This window comes from Bombyx mori, chromosome 16, assembly GCF_030269925.1.
Source record: "Bombyx mori chromosome 16, ASM3026992v2".
NCBI classification, from domain to species: Eukaryota; Metazoa; Arthropoda; class Insecta; order Lepidoptera; family Bombycidae; genus Bombyx; species Bombyx mori.
This window is the reverse complement of record NC_085122.1, coordinates 12,964,873-12,982,725: the sequence shown is the minus strand read 5'-3', so window position 1 is coordinate 12,982,725 and position 17,853 is coordinate 12,964,873. Positions and strand designations below refer to the sequence as shown.

Sequence of the window (17,853 nt, the reverse complement as noted above, 5' to 3'; positions counted from 1 at the left end):
TTACACATAAGATAATGGTAAAACCAGTTCACGTGTATATCGCGAAATATGTTTACGGGTGTTTGCCAACCGTTCCCTCCCACTGCTGCAACTCATCTGTAGCCAAGTTCCGCAGCGGCGGTAACACCAACAAAGTCTCAACAACGGGACGCCGGTAGCTCGAAGTAAAGATGCCTTGGATTCGACAATAAACCTGATCGGAACACAACAAGAAACGATGGAACATAGCCTCCAACTTCCCTCCCCGTTGGGAAGCCGTTAAAGCTGGGAGGCGCTAAGTTAATAACTGAGAAAAGTTTCAGACCGCTTACTAACTTATAGTAAGAGCCCATAGACATCATAATGAACGTTTCCATCATACACTTTGGGACTTGAAAGTCGAAGTGTCGATTGTAAAACAACTGTACCACCTTTCAAACCGAAACGTATGGCTGCTTCGCAGTAGAAAAAGGTGTGGATGGTAGGAAATCGATTGTTTTCAAATTCTTCCTTTTCAAGCGGCTTGATAGACCATCAGTCTTAAGGAGTGGGGAGTCGTACTGAGACTTCAAGTCATGTCTCATGACAGCGCAGCATTCAGCTGCTTCGCAGTAGAAAAAGGTGTGGATGGTAGGAAATCGATTGTTTTCAAATTCTTCCTTTTCAAGCGGCTTGATAGACCATCAGTCTTAAGGAGTGGGGAGTCGTACTGAGACTTCAAGTCATGTCTCATGACAGCGCAGCATTCACTTGCGACGTCTACGGGTTTCTTTGACCACTTAAAACGAGGTCTTCCGTGAGCTCGTCCGCTCATATGATGCAATAAGAAAAGAAACCTTATTTTAATACACAATAGTCATTAACTAGATCGCTCTGCCCAAGGAACACCGTAACGGAAGTCTTGACTCAGCCGATTCACGATTCAGCCAAATGCCTATAAAGTCACGCAAGTCTTACTGATTTATCGTGATAAAGATTATCTTCGTGACCGGCTCGTGGTTTGCTTTGTTATTGTGGCTTTTTTTTATTAGATTGATGTGAACAAGCACACGGTCCGCCTGATCTGGCTCTTATTCGAATCGGTGGAGGAGTGACTTTCACCGAGAATGATAAATCAAATCTAAATAGATCTGGCATTCATTGCAGTTTTCTAAAGCGGTCTAAGTATTTTCTGTTGTTCCTCAGGTCTTCACTCCGATTTATCTATTTCATCCTTGGACGGATACGAAGGAGAGACCCTGCGCCGTGGTGCTCTAGCAGCAGCCTGTGCAGATGCGGTGGCTGCCTACGCTACCCTCGAAGGTTCTAGAGTCAGAGACTCCATAGCCGCGCATGCTCGTCGCGCCCTAGAAAGAGAAAGGCAGATTGATGAGAAGAACGAAATCATTGCTGATTTATCGGCCAAGGTAAGAGAAAACAATAATTGAATTTGAATTTGAATAATAAAGATATACAGCATGGTTTATTTTATAAGCATACCTATTGACAGTTAAAAATCCGAGGAAAACGAGTGAGTGGATTTCTGGATAGGGTCACCATAAATGTAATAGCCTCTCGCGAATCGCGAAACACGTGAATATTGAATCCCAGGAATTGATTACTAGTAAACAATCTTGCGTGAAAGGATTTTGCAATTGGCCAGAAACAATCTTCAAGCTATCATAGGAAAGCCAGAGCCCGCGGTGATGTTGCTCACCTATGTCCTCCTTCCTATTTCTTAATGCGTTCCAGTCTGAAGGGCAGTAGTTGCAACAATTAAAACCTCGACCTTACCTCTCAAGGTGCGTGGTGACATTCATGTGAATGTGACATATCCATTCGCTCTGTTAACTATGACTCGAGGCGGCGACATTCACATTTTCTTGTTCCAATAGTTATATTTAACACAAGATAGGTTTACCCTCGTCTGATCACCTAAGACAAATGAAAGATCTTAGGCTTTATGATTGTACACATGTCACATATATTTTCGGTGACATCAGCAGATAACCATGCTGTCTTCAGTGCAATATCGGCCTGCCATTAATAAGTCATTACATCCCAACTATGAACACTCGTTAACGCATGTGGCGATAATGCAGTAACAGAATATTCTATTGACTTTGTCTGTGTATATATAAATAGTCACAAAGGCCATAATATCTCTAGTCGCGACTGTGCGAAGACGCAGCGTGTGGAGACCTGTTATAAAGTGGACCGATGTTCTGATGGCGAAATCTGCTTGATGTGAGCAGTGCAGATTCGGTCATTGTAGCGAGTAGTAGTAGGCAGCGGCTTGGCTCTGCCCCTGGCATTGCTGAAGTCCATGGGTGACGGTAACCACTCACCATCAGGTGGGCCGTATGCTCGTCTGCCTACAAAGGCAATAAAAAAAATCTTTAGGGGAGGTTCATGTCCAACAGTGAACATCTGTAAGCTGATAATGAAGATCCTGTATATACGGAAACAAAATTAAGATACAGCTTTAATGTAAACAGAAAATGCGTTGTTCCATTGAGTTGATATTTCATGACCCGCAATGTAATATATCCGAAATTCAGAGGTCAACAAACTTCGTAATGTAATTCCTAAATTTGGAACTATATTACTTAGTGTTGGGTAAAGTTAGGTAGCCACTACTTGTACTGCTTGTTCGCTTCAAGTGATTAATGACCCCGAAGTTAGTGTAGTGAACAAATAATGTTCTATTTAGGCGACCAGTCATCGTTCTCGTCGAACCCGTCGCTTGCGACGAAGGGCTCGGCAAATAAATTAACCCACAGACACAGCCCACTGAATTTCTCGCCGGATCTTCTCGGTGGGTCGCGTTTCCGATCCGGTGGTAGATACTGTGAAGTACGGCTCTTGCTAGGGTTTGGCAACATCGTCAGGTTTGAGCCCCGTGAGCTTACCTACTAGTTAAGGTTACTCTGATATGGTCTCTAGACCTACGCTTAAGTAGAAAAAAAAATTAGGCGAGCAAAATAATATTTTATTCTCCTTTCGACTTCAAAAATGATCTGCCTACCGTGCCACTATATTGCTTTCTTACATTACTTAGACAAATATACATAAGCTTCCACTTCCATAACGAATTAAAAAAAAAACAGAATCCTCCTTAATCAATATAAGACACGCGGCTTCTTTTCAAGATAATCTTTATTAATCTGTTTAGTGTTCTGTAAGACACGTTTATCCGATTATATCTTATATCGTTTATAACGTGCTTGACGTATTAAGCGGATATTATTTCAAGTCAGCAATAGATCCATTGTAAGTGAAGTAATGTACATAGCGTATGGCAGCGGCTTGGGTGTATTGGATATTGGCGTTGCTGATGTCCACGAGCGACGGTGACAACACATCAAGTGAATCGTAAGCTTGTTTTTTGTGGCTTACAACCCGCACCATGAGACATGAGGACTACGTCTTAATTGTAATTAATAATAATAATGATAAGCCCAATTTATTAAAAAAAGAAAAACACCTTATTAAATAAAAAATACAAATATAAACTTATGCTATTGGAACCCCATTCGGGTATTGGCCCCCACCAATGTCTTTTCTGTAGCCACGTTTCTTCCCATTCCACGAGATCATTGACAACGTGCGTTAAAGAATTACTAAGAATGTTCCTACATATACAAATATAAGTAAATCTAGTTTCTGATTGAGTTTGTCGGTATTTTTAAAGTTCACTAAATTGTCTGTAAACTCATTTCTGACAGGCAAAAGGAATTATTATGTGTAGTGGATGTTATTACTGATATTCGGTCACAGAGCAGATATAAACCCTGATACGCTGAAAAGGCTCATCGTTACCGGCAAACTATAAGGTAAAAGACTTAGAAACCGAAGCCCAAAGCGTTGGTATTACCAGATGCCTCATCAACTAAATTCGCGACGCGGATAAAAATAAGATTACTTTGAGAGAAACAGTAAGAAGACTACAGAAGAGTCACGATCCTCAACAATCAGGGAACGACCAGAAGAAGAGTAATAAATCTACTTATCATCAGACTGAATTTCAATTTGAGTGATTCGATGACTCTCTTGCATCCACGTCACGGTCGCTGGCCCAAAGAATCGATACGAAATCGAACCGTTAAATCGATTTAATTCAAAAACCGATAAAACGCAGGAACGGTTGTTGTTATTTGTGGTAACTAACTGTCAATTAGACTCGGTGTTGCTATACGCAAGAAAGTTTCTTCGAATAAATACCAACTTTTTGCTGACTTTAGAAAAATACTAGGATTAGTCATACTCGAAATTTAGGATATTACGAGTATTTCGCACAATAAAGAAAAATAATTCATTCTCATTTACATCATTTAATATTATTTTGTCAGAAATCACAAGCACGTGGAAATAATAAATTCGCCATCTCAGTATTTACTGTGAAAAATAAAATTGAAATAATCAGTTGAAAGTAGGAAATCGATATAACTAATCGACTAAGACCTTTTGGTCAATAGGAAACCGAAATAATTATGGATCGTTGTTAGTACATAAATCTACTTTATTACCAATCTGCTTTTTAATCCTGGCAAACATAGATAGTATTCGCGCGTTAGTTTTGCTAAATGAGCGGTTCGTTAACATTTGAAGTCAATAAACGGATCTCGGTTGGATCATCGACCTAAATAACAATACATTCTGGCCGTAAATACTCTTACAATAAAAAAAAACACATACAAGAATAAAAATATATATATATTGTAATTCGAAATCCGTTATTCTCTCTCTCTCTCTCTCTCTTTGTGATAAATCTGGCCTTTGACGTAGGTAGTCTCCGTACTAAAAAGGCGCTCAAAGCCAGCGAAGGAAACAAACCCTGTCACGATCCTCAGCAATGAGGGACCGATTGAAGTGATAGTCGTCGTGGTCTAAAGGATAAGACGTCCAGTGCATTCATGTTGAGCGATGCACCGGTGTTCGAATAAGGAATAACATCGTGTAATAAAAATCAAACCCGCAAATTTTTATTTGCGTAATTACAGGTGGTAGGACCTCTTGTGAGTCCGCACGAGTAGGTACCACCGCCCCGTCTGTTTCTGCCGTGAAGCAGTAATGCGTTTCGGTTTGAAGGGTGGGGCAGCCTTTGTAACTATACTGAGACCTTAGAAATTATATCTCAAGATGGGGGGCGCATTTACGTTGTAGAAGTCTATGGGCTCCAGTAACCACATAACACCAGGTGGGCTGTGAGCTCGTCCAACCATCTAAGCATTAAACAAAAAAACTGCATCCAGAGTCGCCTTGCTTATTTCTAAAGATAATTTAGGTCTTGCAGCTTATAATATAGGCATTGATTAGTATTTATATCGCCGAAATTAAAAGGAATAGATTGGAAAAATAATTACGTTAAGGGAGGTTCACTGAAAATTAGTAATTACAGATATTTTAATACGCAGCACTTCCACATACATGTTTAATCGCATTGTAAATGTAACCAAGAACAATCTGGATTTTTACGTTTCACTAATAATCAATTTTGGTGGCGCATTAAATACCTATTACAATAGGTAAACTTTATCGATTTATTGTAACTAGAGGTCCCGCAGTAGTCGAAATTCGACTATAATTAATTGGAATTGTAAGTTTGTACACTATTATGATTGTATTTTATACTTCTATAATCACAAATTTCGCCAAAACTACACTATAAAAAATATGAACAAAGCAAACAATATTTAATCTCAATTTGACAACTGACAATAAATAAATATGCATGCGTGTGTGCGTCAAATACATGGTATATAGTGTGTGTAATGTTTTCGTTATTGATTTAATGTATCTTTTATGCATTACTAGCGGACCCGGCGAACTTTGTTCCGCCACACAGATTGTTTTAAACACGTCAACTTCAAAATTCTACTATAATTAACCATAGAATATAATTACGTTTAGCTGTCAGTTGCGTTTTGTTATTCCATATTAGTTGCGTTTTGTTATACCACGTTTTATGTCACGTCCCACGGGAACGTGATAAAAAGTATCCTATGTCCTTCTCCTGGTTCTAAGCTACCTCCTCAACAATTTTCAGTCGAATCAGTTCAGCCATTCTTGAGTTATAAATAGTGTAACTAACACGACTTTCTTTTATATATATAGATTTTAAAAAAATATTAGCATTGTGCACTTCATCTTTATATTCTCTATAAGTGTGGAAAATTTCATACTCCTCCGTCCGCGCATTTCGTAAAAAGAGATACAAAGTTTTTGCTTCACGTATTAATATATAGATAATCTCTATTATTTGCGACAAACGGGTAAAAATTTAAAATGAGGGTAGTAGATAAACTAGAGCTGATGAGTTAAAATGACGTATGTCAATATATTGTACATTACCTACTTTATCGACCATAGACACAAAAAGAGCTGCACCAAAAAAAAACTGTTTTTTTTGTAGGCCTGTGTTATAGTTTTGACATATCGTTCTAGAACCGTGTGTTACACATATGACTAAGTTCAGCCCACACGAACGCCTACCGCGCCATAAAATATACATAATAATATCATTATATTGCCAAAACTTGTTCAGGATTAAGCAAAGGACGCAGTTATGCAAGATGAAACAGTGCCTTAAAATCTATAATATTAAAATCATTATTTTATGAAAGTTTTATGCAACTTTATGCAATATCTTTTTGCAATGTTTGATAATTCAACAAGCTAGTTTATCTGCTGATGGTTTCTGATGCGTTATAGTCACGAAAATAACAAGTTTTATGTCAATGCGTATTCCACCCGTTTCAAGGTATGCAACAAGCTATGATATTGTACTATCTGTGTTGCTGCTCACGGAGTTGCCGGATCTTCTCAGTGGATCGCGTTTCCGATCCGGTGGTATATTCTGCTGATTTGTGTTGCTAGGGCCAGTGTTACCAACACTCCGGTTTGAGCCTTGTGAGCTCACCTACACATGTTAGGGTGAACCTGAAATAGCCTCTCAAGGTTATCAGCATAGATAGGAAAAAAAAACTATCTGTGAACTTCAGTGACCTGTCAGCAACAGAAGTACCACTGCGTGTTAAACCAATAACATAAATTACCAGAATTCATAGATTCTACAACATCGATACTGACACGTACTTTGGCACTTCCAATCGAAAATATGTATTGGCTTATTGTTAAATCTATAAGTCAGTAAGCATCAGTTTGACGAAGATCATTCTAAATTACTCCAAAGATATTTTTAGGCAAACGTATCCTAGCCATTTTGTAAATTTGAAATGCTTCAAATATATGTAGGTTCCTTTGCTAATAAAGAAAACGAAAACATACAATAAAATAATACAACACAATACTAATTAATGTATTAACTGCATTGCTAATTATTAGCTATTAATTTAACTCAAATTTACGACTACCACAAAGCACATAATAAAAATTATAGATCATTAAACTACACGAATTTGCCGTAAAATAATTGCATCCGACAATACTGCATAATAGCATCCGACTGGCTTAAAACTTTACAATGCCAACAAGTTTCTGTTTATAAGAAGGACCCCTTACGCTAACAAGTTCACGGTGACATCATAATGCAAGAAATAGCCTGGCCATTCAGATTTAATTTTGGCTACCTTTAAATTTGACTACAGAATGTCGGTATTAAGCTCTTCAGTCATTAAAAATGTACGAGATACGTTTACGAGTCGGTACGCCTTTTCAGAATTTACCCGATTTACGTAGGCTGTATGTTCCAGTGTCCGTTTCAAATGAATTAAAAAAAACCATGGTGAATGCTTTCGTCTACCTTAAGACACGGTCGTTATTGGAATTAAACAACCAATGAAACCTTGAATCAGAAACGATTTTTAACACATGCTAATTTTATAATCAAAATATTCAACTTGCCGAACTTCTACTTGACGCGGTACGTCGTTCTTAACAAGCTTTTATTAGCTTGGCATATTATATGTTTTTAGAACTTATATCTCAAGGTGGGTGGCGCATTTACGTTATGGACGTCTATGGGCTCCAGTAACCACTTCACACCAGGTGGGCTGTGTGCTGGTCCACCCATTTAGGCAATAAAAAACAAGATGTAACGGAATCTTTGAACGACATTTTCATCTACTTCAAGACTTCGAATTAACTTGAACATTGCAAACGCTTCACGGACCGATGACAATGCAATAAATTAATAGCTTCGTACTCTAATACAATAGTCAGTATCAAAAACTATAAAACTAGTTGTTAGTTGATTTGGGCATTTAAGCGGTTTTTTCTTATCCGGCCGCGATGGAGCAACGCAAAGCCGCCATGGCCCGCAACATTTGTGTGGACGAGCTCACAGCCCACCTGATGTTAAATGGTTACTGGAGCCCATAGACATCTACAACTTAAATGCGCCACACACCTTGAGATATAAGTTCTAAGGTCTCAAGTATAGTTACAACGGCTGCCCCACCTTTCAAACCGAAACGCATTACTGCTTCACGGCAGAAATAGGCGGGGTGGTGGTACCTACCCGTGCGGACTCACAAGAGGTCCTACCACCACTACCACATGTCTTGTCGGATCCCCCAGATTCACTCTCGGTGCTTTTAAATCTCTCAAGCACCGGTCACCGTCCTCGTCGAACTCGTCGATGACGACGAAGAGTTTTTTTTCGACGAGCGAACTAACCCATAGACACAGCCCACTGAGTTTCTCGCTGGATGTTCTCAGTGGGTCGAAATTCCGATACAGTGGTAGATTCTGCGAAGCACCGTTCTTGCTAGGGCTAGTGTTAGCAAATTCTGTCAGGTTGAGCGCCTTGAGCGAATAGGTAGGGAAAAATAGCAAAAAAAAAGCTGTTTTTTTTTGTTTTTAAACTACAAATGTATATATGATTTTTAATAACACATACTACATATCGAGAGGTGAACGGCTATTTGGTTTATGCGACATTTTTGCAACGCCACAGGAGAACCATTTAAAGTTTAAAATTTAGATAAAATATCATAACAAAAAAAACTTCTTTAGCTATTTAAATTCAGTAAACGTAATTGAAGTTCAATTTAAAAACATCGAACTGTTGATGCTAAATACCAAACCAAATAAAACGCACCTTTAATTATAAAGATAAATGTCGCGTATTAAGAGAAATGTCGCTTCAACCAAAATATATCCCCTTCGATATTTTAAACATCTTAATGGGACAGCCTTTACCTAGTTCCGCACCTATATTTACATCGGTATTTTTCTACCTGATTAGTCTTATTAATAGATTAGATCTAGATACTGTCAAATGTTCAAGACTGCAGACTGGCGCATGGCGTGACCTGAGTGACGTCACGGTACTCGACCACGTGTGCGGTCATTGAACCCCGCACAATGACTACACATAAAAGCCTTATAAAGCATCTGAGTCATGTTCGTTCGAAAATCGCTGGACATTTTAAGTTATATTTTAAAAGCGGGTTAGGCACGTTGGAGGTTTGAGACAAAGTAAATGTGCACGATTGGCAACTTGCTGTCAAAATATAGACAAACTAGCCGCATCCGTCCGCTTCGCTGGGCATTTAAAATTAACATTATTATTTCTCACCCCCAAAGATTCTCATCATTAACGCCCCCGCAACTGGTATAGGGAGTCCAACACTCATATAAATATTAGCCTATCCATTAAGTACATGTATTTTCTACATGGATACCAAGTTTCAAGTCAATCGGATGCACGGTTCAGTAGTTATAACGGAACATCCGTAAAACCACTGTAGATTTATATATTAGTATTGATTGCTTATAGAAATAATGACGATTCAATTCGAATAGTTTGCTATTCCAATAACATTTAAAGGGGATGTCTTTAAAGGTCTTCTTAGGTCTTCCTATGTGATATTGCTCGGTAGACTGACAGTCCGAATGTTATTGTTCGGAACTTGTATATATGCAAGCTTATCTTGAAAATGTCGTAAGCGAGGTTCAGGCATTTGTCAAATATCTTGTGTTGTATGATGGCTATCGCCACAACTCGATATCCATCACTTCATAATGGCCCCAAAAGAACACTTGACCACACTGAAAACTCATTTCATTATTCCTTTGCACCACATAAACCTTCGCAGCTCTTTCCCTAACAAAATGCTAAAGAACTCTTTTATTATTTTTGTTTCATCTAAAAACATTTTAGCGATTAGCCACTTGATTATGTATTAAGGCTGCTTCACACATTACTCGGTGCGCTCAATGGGCGAGGAGCATGCGATGATCCACTTTCCTTTTTTTAACACTTCAGTCGTGGGATCGTTTAAGTTTTTATTGTTGCAAACAAGCCATTGTGCCTCCAAGGTCGGTTTTGGTGAAATCTCGAAGAAGTCACTGGCTTTTACGTCGATTGCGAGTTTCTATTTGGTTAAAACGCTGCTGTCCTGGATGTGGTATCATAGCGCGCCATCTCTATATAGCATTTCGGATGGTTTAATCCAGTTAATGTGTGAATCTGACGTCATCAAGTACTTCTACGGGCGGATTATGAGAGAGTACTTTTTTTGCCCTTGTAGGTAGATGAGCAGGGCGGGATCGATGGAGACAGTTGGTTGACGAAATCGGACGGAGTCACGATCCTCAGCAGTGAGGAACCGATCGAAGAGAGAGAGAGGTAGATGAGCATATGGCCCACCTGATGGCGAGTGGTTACCGTCGCTCATGGACGTCAGCAATACTAGGGGCAGAACCAAGCCGCTATTTCCATAATGATCATGAAAAATTCCCTGAGCATGCTAGGAATTGTGTTACTGGATATGACGGACTCCGATATCCGTGGTACCGTAATTCGTTGATCATCGAGTGTAGTGCTCGGAGGCCAACGTTCAACTGGTTCGATAAGTGTTTAGTAAATATCTTTATTCCCCTTTCCCCTATCCCTACAACTATATACCTACCTTACTATCTGGTCAGTAGATTGCAGTTGATCTAACTCTGAAATGACCTGAGTTAATACAGAAATCACACCAAACCGTGATATATCTAAAAAACTACAACTACAACTACTGGTGTTAGGACCTCTTGTGAGTCCGCGCGGATAGGTACCACCGCCCTGCCTGTTTCTGCCGTGAAGCAGTAATGCGTTTCGGTCTGAAGGGTAGGGTAGCCGTTGTAGCTGTACTGAGATCTTAGAACTTATATCTCAAGGTGGGTGACGCATTTACGTTGTAGATGTCTATGGGCTCCAGTAACCACTTAACACCAGGTGGCCTGTGAGCTTGTCCACCCATCTAAGCAATAAAAAAGCCTTATCCACATTCACAGCATCGTTCAATAAATTCCCATTTTATTCTTTACAGCTGTCCGTAGCAGAAGTGGAATTGCAGGCAGCCGCAGAAGAAAGAGATAAGCTTCTAAACGACGCCAACTACAACAGTCTGCAGAACGACGAAGCTGTCACTCGCGCCAGACAAGAGAGAGACGAAGCCATCGAAAGGAAAAAGACAGCTGAGGTATGAATTTATCGAAGAAAAGTCCTAACAATAAAATCTATATATTATTATATAAAAATGAATTGCTGTTCGTTAGTCTCGCTAAAACTCGAGAACAGCTGGACCGATTTGGCTAATTTTGGTCTTGGATTATTTTTGGAAGTCCAAAGAAGGTTTAAAAGGTAGATAAACATGAAAATGCTCGGAATTAAATAAAAATAATAATTTTGTTTTTCCTTTGATGTGTCCCCTGTCGGACGGATTCCTTTTGTTTGTTTTAAGTTTATTTTATACAAAAGCTTAGGTCTTTTATTTATCGATTGCGGCACTATAAAGTCTGTCGGGTCAGCTAGTATTGATCTTAGCTCAGCTAGTAGTAAATCTATAAGTTAAGAACTAATTTCTCAATCATATCACTGTTTTGTCTTATACTGCAATTTTTACGGGTGGTAGGACGTCTTGTGAGTCCGCTAATACTTTCCATTAAAATTCCAGGTGGCTCTGGCTAAGACCCGCGTGGAGTTGATGCAAGCGAACAGTCAGCTTTACGAAGCCGTGCGTCAGAAGGTCGACCTTGGTCAACAGCTGGAACAGTGGCAGGTTTGTATGCAATTATCAAAAGTTTCGGTTGTCACACACACACACACACACACACACACACACGCACGCACGCACACACACTCACACGCACGCACACACACTCACACCCACACGCACACGCACACTTTCACACACACAACTCAATATACTGACAATAATGGGAGATATAAAAGTTTATAATTTACAACAGATATTCCAATGTTTATCCTCTCTTTAAGTTTTTTTACTACAATAATTTTATTACTTTGACTTTAGGCTAGTTTAAAAAAAAAGATTAATTTAATTTTTAATTCGGCTCGCTTATCTAGCATATTTATTTAGCTATATGCTATTAGTCAAATACCTAAACAAAATAAGGTTTGCTAAATCTCCAAGGAAACGAGACAGTCTAGACTTGTCATTGCACCCAAATACAAATACTTGATGTTTTGCAAATTTAGTTTTCAATTGTAAATGCAAAGCATCTAAAGATAACTATTTAGGTACATTTTAAAAGTAATTATTATGTTTCTTTTAATATCCGGAAGGCACACGGCATGATGCTATAATTTTCAATTTCAATTATGCCTAATTCAATGATGGTGTATATCTATAGTAATATATAAATCTACAGTGGTCTTTACGGATGTCCCGTCATAACTACTGAACCGTGCATCCGATTGACTTGAAACTTGGTATCCATATAGAAAATACATGTACTTAATGGATAGGCTAATATTAAATTTATATGAGTGTTGGACTCCCTACACCAGTTGCGGAGGCGTTCATGATGAGAATCTTTGTAGGGGCGAGAAATAATAATGTTCATTTTAAATGCCCAGCGAAGCGGACGGGTACAGCGAGTGTGTTCGTAAATCTATTAAAAAATTCTGTTTTTTTATTATTTCAGATGGACATGCAGGAACTTATCGACGAGCAGATGAAGCACAAGCTCACATCGCAGGAGAAGAGGAGGAAGCTGCCGGAACAGCCTGCCCCTACCCGGACCTCGCGACTCCTTGGATTTTTTCACCGGTGATCTGTTGTACAGACCACAAAGCGCTCACCAATGAAGCCATAAAAACGACCATCATATCATTTATGTATTATATTTTAATGAAACAGGACAGTTTCTCGGCAGTTTTAACGTCGCTACTGACATTATTGTATCGAAGCGATCTGTCAAACGTCATACGCGCGTCGGCCATCTTGTGCCTCACGGACGTCGCGACGACCGCGCGGGCTTTGATTTGCGTTTTTATTTTATTTTTTAAAACGTGTGATTTCTACACTTACGCAGTGATAGCTAGTTTAATTTTTAGAATGTTAATTATCAATTCAATTATTTTTATTTTTTAATTATTTTACATTTTTATTTACGTATTATTTGCACTCGAATGTTTGATGGCTGATGAAGACTTTATGCGCGATTTAAAAGAGCGAAATGTACAACAGATTTTTGATGTTACGGACATGGCGTAGTGGAATGTTAAGGAATAAATGGCCCTTGAATTTGACCTTCTCGATACGGCCGTTTCGACTGCATCTATTGAGCTCAATGCCTAGTTGCACGCGCCTGAGGGATCAACTTGGTACATCTCAAGCCGGCTATAAATACGAACGATACGAAACAATACGAATAGTTGGTGAATTGGTGAAAAAACATGTTACCATAAGCAATAATAACATTAGTATAGTGAAAACTAACCTTGTGATTTTAGTGTTTCCTTGAGCTTGAGACTTATTAATGGCGGATTATTTATCGTTTAGCATATGAAAATGTGCACGAGCGCGGGAATATTATACAAAACGCTGCCGAGTTCCAAAAAGTCCATCGAGGCCTCAGTACCTGTCATTCTACTGAGGATTATCAGGCCTAAAAGTCTAATAACCGATGGCCGTAAACAATAAAAAAATCCGCGTTAACTCATTACTAACTTCATTCGGTTACATCATCGCCATTTCGTCAACATTTAACATCATCTTCAATACAATTATTTAACAGAGCAACGAGAAGAATTATAATAGTGATGACATAATTATAAAACTTTCAGTTTCTTGAAAAAACATCCTTATCTAATCGTTGGTAGCCTAAGGGACTGTTCCAACTACGACTACGACAACTAAAAAAACGATACTTCGTTTATCAAATATTATTATGACATTGCGATTATACCCCTTGCACAACACCCTATATATCAGTTTTGTATGTCTTGTCAGTATAACATCTCGTGCTAGAAAATACCCGAAGATAATAGCTAAGCGAATAATCACAGATGTTCCCGTAGTTCACTATCCCATCAAAACATCTAAAAAGACGGTTGACGTTGCGACTGCTTTGAAAACTCTTGAAAAAATTAAAAAGAGATATGACGATTTCCCGTCCCTCTCGCACCGTCACGTAACGAAAAATAGACGCTTGGAAACGGTCCGTCATCACACGTACTGTCTAATCGCAATGAAAAATCAGTTTGCCGATATCTACAGGTCTGATCTTAACTTAAAGTTGAAAATCGTTTGTCATACGCGCTACACGTCCGAATGTCCAGGGTTTTTTTATTTATTAATTGAATAAATCAAAATGTACACTAATATAGTTTGACAGCTTTAAATCTTAAAACATTATTCATAAAACTTAATGCAGTTTTTAAAACTTTAATTCTTGCCTTTAATAAAGGATAGAATACATTTCAAAAATCTTTCGATTTATATTCAATTCGGTTTATTTACGATTATTTTTTTTGTATTAATTAATATAATTTTTTGTATGTTTGATGTTTTGTTCATTTTCTAAATTACTAGTACCTTGACTGAAGGGACAGTGCACACATAGACATTATTAACGAGAAAGTTTAAAATTCAGCCATTCGAAATCGCTCTTAAAAAAAGCTTTGTAAATAACACATAATATTAGTTGAAAAAAAATTATTTTATTGTAATATTAATATAGCCTAAGTAAAATTCACTTGAAGTGAAAGATTTTCTGGTGCACTTTAGTATTTAGTATTTAAAATTAAAATGTGAAAAACGTCAAAAGAAAAAGAACTGTCAATGTGATTGTGTAGTGGAATTGTCACTTTATCTGTCATTTGTATATTTTTGAAAATAAACTTCTGCACTTCTTGATCTTTTTCTTTTGACGTAACAATTTTTACCATAGAACATACACATTGGAAAGGTAGCCATATGTATTTTACCGTTATAAAATAAAATAAACATGATCTGTCGGACATAGAATAATGTAATTAGTTTATTAATGAATTTTAATTACTACACACACGAAAATTTTAAAATAATTAGTTATAAATGAAATATTAACAATTGTTTTGCAATTTAATAATACTGTGCCTTAAACGTACCTGGCCTTTTGCGTGCCTTTGTATAGAAGAAAAGAGTAAAAGTACTTAAAAATATGTGCAAAAACTATTTTAATTTTAGACAACAATATTTACAATATTTAGACTTTATAACAAAATTTAAACCGTGCTCAACTTCAAAAATTGCTCACACAATAAAAAAGAAGAAATATATAGACTAGCAAAATAAAATAGCTTAACAGCTGTCAATAACGACAGATGTCAATCAGAGAAACTTTTTTGTTGAAACGTTATTGCCTATATAACACATCTTTTTGCTTTATGAACTCATAACAATAACTATTAATTATTAAGACTGAAATAATAATGATAATATGATTCTTAAAATGCGTTTATGTACGGCAAAGTTGCATTTTGCAGAACTGTATTTTTTTTCATAATATTGCACAAAAGTAAGCATTAACTATATTATGTTCTTTGTCAATGCGAATAAAAATAGTAGCAATTGCACAACACATAACACACGCACTTAAAAGTATGGATAGAAGAATTGTCATTGATGATAGTATTACTTATTATTGTTCCATAGTAGAATACCCACATAATGTCACATGAACTGACCACTAGCTAATTGCAAACAAACGTTACAGTTTTTTGGTAGAAAAATTATATAAGTTTGTAAAACAATGTTGCTACAGTAAGTTAATTTTTTTTTTTTTGTTTCAATATTGTCTATTGATTTTAACGAGTAATATTAAAATAGTTGAATAAAATTATTACTTTTACGAATTTTATCAATTAACCAATGGCTTCATATCAATGAGAATTGATTTAAAGGGGCATTTAATATAAAATTATCAAGCGATCGCTTTTATTATGACTTTTTTTTACATTAGTAAGTAAAAACGGGCATACATTAAGTTTTTAATGATCATATTTTAGTTTGCTATCTACTGAACACTTTTTTAACTAACAATTTTACTGTCGTCAATTTAGTAACATGCAGTCGAGTATAGAGTATAGAGTACAAGTAGAGTCTGTGGTACCCTATTAACAGCTTAAAGCTGGTGTTGTCAGCTATATGGATAGTTTATCGATGGGCTGGCAACAGTAACAGTATATATCTATAGCGTGAAATCTGGTAATACTGTAATTTCTTCACTTTTCAAAATTACTTTAACGTTCCAATTTTTCCTGTTTATTTTTGTAATTTTATTAATTCCGAAAACTTACGATATTTACACACATGGCGAATATCAAGAACAGTTGTGTACAGAAATCTTTAGTAAAAATAAAATTAATAGTTTGTCAACACGCTCTTGACTACGGCGCCAACCATTCTGTCAACTGTCAAATCAGGTTTTAGAGTAAATCCAAAAACTGACTAAGGAAAATAAATTTATACCACGCACAGTCTGCGAGGCTATTGAAAAACATTCTTCTCTATTTAACAAACACTATTAGACTAGATGGTTGGCGCTTATTTTAAAATCTGAGATCTTTTTATCGTGACCGTATTTTATCATTACCAAGTTTTACGCTTTTGCCAGCAATTTTCTGCTGATTTTGTTACTGATTTCCAAGGAAACCTGTGGGCAGAAGTGATTATTTACACTCCTCAAATCCCTGATGTTGCTATAAATGAAAATTCAATTACACACACATTTCCCAAACGTTAAAATATGCTTTTTGCCTTCATTTGACTATAAGAAAGTCTGTGTTTTTTACACGTAAGTGTAATCTCTGTAAGTGCGAACCATGTTTTACCGATCAACTCGAATTACAATACATTCTAACTTCGTGATAAACAAAAGGATTACAATAAAAAAGTAAGAGTCAATTGAAAATGATATTGTATTAAAAAGTGTAGGTAGTTAATTAAAAAAAAAAGTGTACTTAACAGCACCGATAATGAGTACTTAATTAAATAATAATAATTTTTATAATAAGATCTATATATGTATCATGACTATACACTACATTGTAATTTGTTTGTGGAGTTTAATAAATAATAATAAAATGTTTTTGTTTTTTATTTACATTGACTAAGGTACTCCGGAATTGTACACACGTGTAAGGCGGTAGATTGGATAACAACACACTTTCTAGTAAGCGGCTTTCAGAGTCCCAGGTTTCGGCTCGAACTTTTTTTGCTTATATAGGTGGACGAGCTCATAGCCCACCTGGTGTTAAGTGGTTACCGGAGCCCATAGACATCTACATCGTAAATGCGCCACCCACCTTGAGATAAATAAGTTCTAAGGTCTCAGTATAGTTACAACGGCTGGCCCACCCTTCAAACCGAAACGCATTACTGTTTCACGGCAGAAATAGGCAGGGCAGTGGTACCTACCCGTGCAGACTCACAAGACGTCCTACCACCAACTACCTGCTACTCTCGCACAGTGCTAAATGAGTTCATATTTGACAAAGACCCTTCGATTTTGGAATTTATCTTTTGATAAGTGAGTCTTTTGATGACATGTAATTTTTTATCAAGGTTTTAAAATAAGGCAGCCTGGTTGACAATGCCACTAAAATTTTTAAAGTTCAGTGGTGACGGTAGGAAATAGCGAAAATATGGA

General features: G+C 37.2%; 1 protein-coding gene across 1 annotated transcript in view; it reads left to right on the top strand.

Annotated features, from left to right (window-relative positions):
* The window catches only part of LOC101738291 (bicaudal D-related protein homolog), a 111,048-nt gene extending 93,758 nt beyond the window's left edge, over window positions 1–17,290 (top strand). Inside the window, exons 6-9 of the mRNA XM_038016571.2 lie at window positions 1,165–1,385; window positions 11,241–11,393; window positions 11,868–11,972; window positions 12,862–17,290. Of these exons, the coding sequence (XP_037872499.1) occupies window positions 1,165–1,385; window positions 11,241–11,393; window positions 11,868–11,972; window positions 12,862–12,990 (608 nt within the window). The 3' untranslated portion in view covers window positions 12,991–17,290. The remainder of the gene's footprint in view (window positions 1–1,164; window positions 1,386–11,240; window positions 11,394–11,867; window positions 11,973–12,861) is intronic.
* Window positions 17,291–17,853: the final 563 nt, after the last annotated feature.